At 40.9% G+C, this 8413-nt stretch overlaps 1 protein-coding gene across 1 annotated transcript in view; it reads left to right on the top strand.

Moving 5' to 3' along the window:
- The window catches only part of LOC107551231 (structural maintenance of chromosomes protein 4-like), a 13928-nt gene extending 8392 nt beyond the window's left edge, over positions 1-5536 (top strand). Inside the window, exons 2-11 of the mRNA XM_016232771.1 lie at positions 343-528; positions 1247-1408; positions 1485-1710; positions 2855-2934; positions 3204-3356; positions 3432-3558; positions 3755-3944; positions 4717-4861; positions 4941-5094; positions 5262-5536. Coding sequence (XP_016088257.1) covers positions 343-528; positions 1247-1408; positions 1485-1710; positions 2855-2934; positions 3204-3356; positions 3432-3558; positions 3755-3944; positions 4717-4861; positions 4941-5094; positions 5262-5536 — 1698 coding nt within the window. The remainder of the gene's footprint in view (positions 1-342; positions 529-1246; positions 1409-1484; positions 1711-2854; positions 2935-3203; positions 3357-3431; positions 3559-3754; positions 3945-4716; positions 4862-4940; positions 5095-5261) is intronic.
- Positions 5537-8413: the final 2877 nt, after the last annotated feature.

Below are 8413 nucleotides of genomic sequence, written 5' to 3'. Positions count from 1 at the left end.
TTATAAATTCACTGTAAACCACGTCTTCACGGGGCTTATTGCTTTAACAAACCATTGATATATAAATCAGCATATTGGAATGATTTCTGAAGGATCATGAAACCAATACTAGAAAGTGCAGTAATATTTCATTCTGTATTTTTGATCTAATAAATACAGCCTTGATGAGCAGAAGAGCCTCCATTAAAAAAAAAAAACACAAATCTTGCTGATCCCAAACTTTTGAAGGGCGGTGTATGATTATCAGGTTTGTGTAAAATACTTGAGCGGACCCTAGAACGAGCCAGCTGCTGGATGTACTGTATGTGGCGTTGGTTGTGAGATTGTGTGCTTGTGCTGCAGGACGAGCAGGAGCTGGAGCAGATCTCTGAGCAGGACCAGCAGAAGCGGATGCAGGTTGGAGACATGAGACAGAAGGTGGCTGAAGCCAAGAGCTCGCTGTCCTCCAACCGCAGCCGCAACAAAGTGCTGGACTCCCTCATGCAGCAGAAACGCTCGGGGAAGATCCCGGGCATCCTGGGACGGCTGGTACGTCCCTCACGTCTTTGGCTGCTTCTCAGTTCTTATTTGTGCTTCCTCGTGTCCTTTCCTCGCGTCTCCGCTCCACCCTTCGGGATGCGGGGGAAGGACGCGGAGTGAAATTATATATCCTCGCTCCCTTTAGCGTCACTTCAAAGCGTCGTCGATTAATGATGACCCGACTCCGCTGGATTTAGCTTGCACGTCGGGATTCTTCAACATTAGAGATAATCGTTTATATTGTAGTACTTTTAACCTCCACAAAATACCACATTTGTTCATTTTTTTAAATATTACCAGTTGTTATTATTAACAATGAGTTACTAAACTGCTTTTTATTTGTTGTATAGTATTACAATTTGTTGAACTTTCTTTCTTTTTCTTGTGCTTTGATATAATTCTGCAACTGTGCTACTACAGTTGTTGTAATTTGGCATACATTTGTGTCCTGTACAACAGTAATAATTAATAAACCGTTGCAAGAACACAATTTTTACTAAAGCAAAATATAATAAGTGTGCAAAATTCTTGGTTATGTAAATATGAATTTTCTGTAAGCAAGAATTGTACACCACGGTGAAGCTGTTTGAAATTTTAATGTGTAATTAGAGAATTGAGATGTCCTACAAGATGGCCGAGCTCGATCGGTTTCTGGGTCCGAGGAAACGAGGGATATTGAGAAGCACCCTTTCTGTGTAGATAAACGGGGTCATGTTCCTCTCAACAGGGAGATCTGGGAGCTGTCGATGAGAAATACGACGTGGCCGTCTCCTCCAGCTGCGGCTCGCTGGATAATATCTTAGTGGACACCATTGACACGGCGCAGAGATGCGTCACGTTCCTGAAGACCCAGAACATCGGTGTGGCCACATTCATCGGCCTAGACAAGGTGAGGAAAGGACATTGCTTGCTGGACCTCATTTCAGAGCTGGAGTCCAGTGCTGATGGTGTTTGGTGTTGTTCAGATGAAAGTGTGGCAGCAGAGCATGGGCTCCGTCTCCACTCCGGAGAGCATCCCTCGTCTGTTTGACATGGTGCGCGTGAAGGACGAGAGCGTGCGGCCGGCGTTCTACTTCGCTCTCAGGGACACGCTGGTGGCTAGAGACCTGGAGCAGGCCACGCGGGTGGCGTTCCAGAAGGACAAGCGCTGGAGGGTGGTCACGCTGCAGGGGCAGATCATCGAGCAGGCCGGTGCGTTTACTCCCGTCTCTAGAGCACTAGGAACTCATTAGGTTCTGCTCAGTTCAGCTCCAGTTTTTCTGGGCTACGTTTTAATGGTTAAAATAAATACAAATAATCAAAAAGAGCATCTAATTCAACAATTAATTTTAAAAAAATTCACAAATTACATTCTAGGGCCCTATGAAATATTTGTTTTTCTCCCAAATTCAGTTCTTCTGGATTAGTAATCAAAAGGTCTAATAAATTCATGAATCTTTTTATCAAAAGTTTAACAAAAATTACAGTTTTAGGGCCTTATGAAATGTTTGTTCCTGTGTTTTCTTTCTTTGTGGATTGTTTTAAAGGTCTTATTAATGAATTAAATAAATTAATTCCGTGTTTCCCACAGACTTGCACTCTATCTGTGGCGGCATGTATATGCAAATGCATTCTCTGCCAGCAGGAGGCGCTGTCGGAGCGAGAGAAATAGAGGTTTCCCCGGTAACGCTGTACACACAGCAGTGCTGCGCTCGCAAACGCTGCTTTATCAGACATTACCTGAAAGATGAAATGAAAATGACATCGAAAATTTCCTGAAGACAGTCGGTTTCCTTCAGAAATACAGTGATATAAAAACACCCGCACCAGGTTTCAATTTTGAATTAAAATTGACTTCAACGAATCAAAGCCTTTTGGGAAATCTATTTGTGTCGGTCAGTTTTGATGTTGTGACGGGCGCCACAAAAAAATCAATGCATGGGAAACACTGGATTTAACAAGTTTAACACTTGAATAATTAATTTCTTCAATAATGGGGCCTTATGAAATGCTTTATTTCTTCAGCAGTTCTGTGTTGTCTGTTTTAATATTTTTGTATTTGGTTCCGAAACGATGTTAATTAAATGAAGGCATAAAATATGAAATTTATTATTTTAAAATGCAATCAAATTAAAATTGTATTATTATTATTATTTTAACAACATTGAGAAGTACATTTTACTGTACAATTAGTAATATTTCCGTTATAATTTGTTCAAGTTAAACCAAACTTTTATTTTGGCAGGTTTGTAGTGAAGATTTATACGAATTCCATTTTTCTGACTGGATTCGGTCTGTGTTGTGGAATCATGTGTCTGGATGACAGTAATGAGCTCGCTCTCACGTTCACCCTCAGGTACCATGACCGGAGGAGGAGGACGAGTGATGAAGGGCCGGATGGGCTCCTCGGTCTGCGCTGATGTCACTCAGGAGCAGGTCAGATCACATGATAACTCCTCTTCTTCAGTGGAGCACAGCAGGACGTGTTTCCAGACGCGGCTCGTACAGTGGCACTTTTAAAACTATTATGTGCAATTTAATTATTTGTATTTATTTTTTTGCAAGACTGTTGTTATTGGACTTTATTTTTCAATTTGATCCATTATTTGATTATAAATAAACATTTTCAGTTCCAGTTTTCGACACACAGAAAACTTTAGTTTCGGTTGGTGCATCCCTAGCTAAAGATGTGTGATTGTGCGCAGCTGGATAAAATGGAGAGCGAGTTGAACAAAGAGCTGACGCAGCTGCAGGACTGGCAGCAGAGGAAGCATCAGCTGGAGGAGAAGGTGCACAAAGCCAGACGCGAGCTGAGAGACATGAAGAATACGCTGGAGAAATACACGGCCACCATCCAGGTCAGACAGCACAGCTAAAACATCAGCGTGAACGTGTGAGCCCTGGCTTCTGTTGACCCGTGATGTGTGTTACAGAGCCTGACCGAGCAGGAGCTTCATCTCAAGACTCAGATCAAAGACCTGGAGGCCAACGTCATCTCCGCTGCTCCTGATAAAGCCAAGCAGAAGCAGATGGAGAAGAGCCTGGAGGTCTACAGGAAAGGTGCGTTTGTACATCATTCACTCAGTCCTGTCAGTCCATATCTGCAAGACTTTCTTCTGAAAACACAAGGCATTCTGAGGAACATTGGGGTCTACTCAACATTGGACAGTATTGTGTGGACAAAGAGCATGCTGTTTCACAGTCTCATGTGTTGGCCGGTCCATCTGTGCATCTCTTTTGTTTGTTTCTCATGAAGACTTTGAGGCAGCGTCCACTAAAGCAGGAAAGGTGGAGGCGGAGGTGAAGAGGCTGCACACGCTCATCGTGGACATCAACAGCCATAAGCTGAAGGCCCAGCAGGACAAACTGGACCAGATCAGCACACAGCTGGACGAGTGCTCCTCAGCCATCACTAAAGCCCAGGTGGCCATCAAGACTGCTGGACGGTCAGTGATCACGGCCACTGATGTTGATCCTGAGATAATTTATTTTATTTACTTGAGACAGTTTCACATCTCAAAAGAGGTCTGAGTCACAATTACACCATCTGGATGTAAAGGTATGGTGTAAACCCTTCAGATAAATATGAGACGAATGGAGAGCGCTCTTCTATAAAGAATCTTCTGTTCCATCTATATTTGACCCTCTAACTCTAGCACTCTTAATTATATTCTTAAAAAAAAAAAAAAAGCACATCGAGCACATGATTTGGTCGCAATTAAATTTTAATTTTTTTCTGCTACAACATGGGATTAATCAATGCATGCTGATGAACTTGTATCATTGTTTATAATTATATGGAGGTGAAAGTGGTTAACATTCAGCCTGTTCTTTTTCATCAGTATATTATTTGTGATTTGAATTTTGTGAACGGGAGTTCCTCTTTTGCTGTGTTATAAGCCGCGGGCTTCGGATGTTTTCACTTTCAAATTTGCAATCTCGTCACGTTTTACAAGAAGAGATCATTTTTGCTTGCATGCATCTATACACCTTTCGCTTTTTAAGACTAAAACAAAATATGGATTCATTGCTATTCTTAAGAAGCACAACAACAATAAAACAGTAGGATACAATGACAAACTAGCTTACAAAACGTTTATTAACAAAAACGAATAAGATGAGGCATGGCACACACCAGGAAGGATGCATCAGGAACTGAGCTCTGTAGAGGGCCAGTCGGTTCGTTTCTGAAGTGAGTGTGGTCTTCTGATGTGTTAGTAATCTGAAGAAGTCTGAGGACAGCGTGTCTCAGCTGGAGAAGGAGATGGGAGAGAATGAGAAGCTGATGGAGGAGCTGACGGAGCAGCTGAAGAAGCTGGAGGAGGCGGCGGGAGAGATCATGCAGACGTACCAGCAGGCTGAGGTGCTTCTGTCTCATCCTCTCTCTCAGACGCTGAACACGTGAAGACGCTCGGTGCTGATGTCTGAGTGTGTGTGTGTAGGAAGCTCTGCCGGAGGTTCAGGAGCAGCAGCGAGGAGTGCTGCAGCAGATCAAGGCCCTACAGGAGCAGGAGCACGTGCTGCAGAAGGAGTCTCTGAGTGTGCGGCTGAAGGTGGAGCACATCGACACTGCCATCACTGAGTGCCACAACAAGAGTAAATGGAAAAAAAATGAATTTTGGACACATAAACCTGATTTGAAAAGGGCCCTACACTAGGCTTGCAAATGTTTATGGAGGAAAAGCTACGCCTCCGTCGCGCACTGACTGACTGTCACACGCTACCAGACTTTTTAAAGTCTTACTCTTGTGAGACCTGTTGAGTGAATGAGGTGTATGGTCCCAGTCTAGCCATCCTCGTGACAGCTTGGTGTGTTCTGTGCGTTCCCAGTGTGCGTCCTCCTAAGAAGAGCTGGAAGAAGATCTATAACCTGTCAGGAGGAGAGAAGACGCTCAGCTCTCTGGCGCTGGTGTTTGCGCTGCATCACTTCAAGCCCACGCCACTCTACTTCATGGACGAGATCGACGCTGCCCTCGACTTCAAGAACGTCTCCATCGTGGCCTGCTACATATACGTACGTACACGTACCTGCGGTTAAGGCTCTTAGCACTCACATGATGTGACCAGACATGTATCTCTCTAGTGAACACAGCTGTTGCTCAGCATTCGATGTTTTCTGAGATGGCCTACCCTTTATTATTCAATACTGAATTAAATATACTAGTGGAAATCTGTCAGTTAGTAGAAGTCCATTAGCGTTTAGTAGGCCTGGGCAATAAAATGTAGGGCCCTATGAAATCCTTCTTTTTTTCCACTAATTTTTATGGACTCCTTTTTAATGGTTAAATTAAATTTTATTAATCTGAAAGCATGTCTAATTAATTAAAATCATTAAACCTAACATCAATTTATTTAACAGAAATTACGTTTAGGGCCCAATGAATGGGGTTGGGTATCGCTTGAATTTTATCGATTCCTAGTTTCCATTCCAATAAGAAAAATCCAATATAAAGTAAATGAAGTCAAACATGTCAAACATTTATTCTGTCTTCTTACAAAGCGTTCTGTTGCAGCTGAAGCAAGAATCAGCATCCTACAGAACACTTAGGCCTACAAGAGGAACTTCTGCCTTTGCTTTTAACAAAAATACCGCAGCAAAAACAACTAGACTAATATAAATCTCAAATATTAAAGTGTTAAAGACAAGTAAACAGTCAGTAATAAAATAGGAACAAAAATAATAATTAGCAATTGCATAAATAAATACAACTCAACCAAAGTTCAGGTACAGAAACTGTAATTAAAAGTTTTAAAACACTGCATAGTTTTCATAAATAAAATGTAGATTAAAGTTATTAAATATATTCAGTCAAGATCAGTGAAATCATATTAAAATATGAATGCAGGAATTAAGCAGAATCTAAATGCACGCATCTTATTGAATACCAGGTTCTTGGACATTTGGAGCCGGTTTTCGATACCCAATCCTACCTATGAAGTGTTTTATTGTTTTTCTACCTTATGTTTTATTGTTACCAAATTCTGTTTTAGCAGGTTTAATTATTTGAATGCATAAAAACTCGTTTCAGTTATTCTTACAGTATTTTTTTGGTTATGAAATGAAGGCATAAAACAATTTAAATTATATTTTCATTAATGAAAATTAAACAAATTAAATTTTTTGGCAAATAAAGGGGATTTACAATTACAATTAAACCTTTGAAGAAATATGATTATATCTTAGGTTCTAATAATTTTAGGAGTAGAATTACGTGCGTTCTGCTGGACAATAGTAATGTATTTCTGCCAGACAATGTCTTCAAGTTAAACCGAACTTTGACGGGATGCCGTGAATAACTCTTACATTTCTGTGTGTGTGTGATATGAGGCTAGTTTTACTCAAATGAAACGGTCAGATGCTGCTGAAGTGACTCTCAGAGCAGTTCTGGAGATGTTATTCATGTATTTATGTCCTCATTAGAGAGACGACAGATGCTGAAAACACCGCGAGCGTCACACGCTTCAGTATGTGTGTAGTAAACAAAACCGCGCGTCTGCGCCATTCATTCACAGAGACACGCAGAACACAGGGTTGATGTTTAAATAGTCTTTTTGTGGCTTAATATTTACAAATACTAGTCCATATCGTGATTTGATTGAAGTGTAATCACCTACTTTTGATTAACGCATCCCAACTTTGGCAAATTCCACGACATTCCGCATTAAACTGTAAATTCCTTTCTTATAACTGGGTTCTGCGATTCCGTCCACGTTTTCTGCATCGCGCAAATCAAAGGGCCCTAAAAACGGTATCATACGGTACGGTATATTTATCGACAGTACACCTTCATCAATCATGATAGAAAAACGTGTAAACGTAAGTGACGTTGTTGCATTTTAATGTTTTGTTAGTCTAGCCCATGAGACGTTCATTATTCATTCTAAATATTATAGAGATATAGAAGCTCGATGCATGGAAGATCTTGATTAGGTTAGAACCGAAACCAAGCCATTCACACACATGCATATTCGGTGCATTTGTTTTAGACGGACAAATGTGACTGCTGCACTCGCGTCTCACAAGCAGAGGTGTGAAGAGTAACTAAAAAACATACTTGAGTAAAAGTACAGATACCTTACAGTGAAAATTACATCACTACACGTTACAAGTCACCAATTCCAAAACAACTCGAGTAAAAGCCTTAGAGTATCTGATTTTAACAGTACTTAAGTGTTTTACTCATACTAAATATAGGCTCAAAGATGCATTAGTCACAGAGACATGCCAGTGATAAACTGTAGCGTTGTGGAGAAACTGCGGAAAACAGGCAGAGACAAGGATCTATGTGCTGGTATTTCATGGAAAACTAGAACAAACAATAAGGAAAAAAGTAAAGGGAACAAAGAACAGAATGACTGGCAAACAGACAACAATTGCATTCAACAACTCACAAGGAACTAAAGAAACACTAGGGCTATATATACACACAGGGGGCTAACAAGTTGAACAAGATAAGACACACCTGGGGAGACTAATCAAGGGGAACCAATGAACACACGGACTACAAACACCACGGGAGACAGGAAGTGACATAAGTCCAGTGCAAGCACAGAGAGCATGACACACCAACAAGAAAGAGTTGCTTTGTGAGGAGAGCAATCACGTTTATTTTCTAAAACCAAAATAAAACTGAACACCTCAAAATTACAAAACAAAACAAACAAAACAAAAAACAATATCTTTCAAAAAGGTCTCTTCAGTATAATGGATAAATAAAATAATGTTAAGTCAAATTAAAAAGCCGAAGCCTTCTTGCACTGGATGTGCTGGTTTGGGCATCATGGCCGGCTGCAGTCATGTCCTCATCTTATATATAAAACACCTCTGATTCACAAATACATGGTAAGGAACTCGCATTCACATAAAGTAGCCTTGTTGACAAGTTTGGGTGAGTAAGGGCAAAACGCAGTACTT

This window comes from Sinocyclocheilus grahami, unplaced genomic scaffold (assembly GCF_001515645.1).
Source record: "Sinocyclocheilus grahami isolate Dianchi unplaced genomic scaffold, SAMN03320097.WGS_v1.1 scaffold419.1, whole genome shotgun sequence".
Classification (NCBI taxonomy): domain Eukaryota; kingdom Metazoa; phylum Chordata; class Actinopteri; order Cypriniformes; family Cyprinidae; genus Sinocyclocheilus; species Sinocyclocheilus grahami.
The sequence above is the reverse complement of the archived record's forward strand: the minus strand, read 5'-3'. Positions and strand labels throughout refer to the sequence as shown.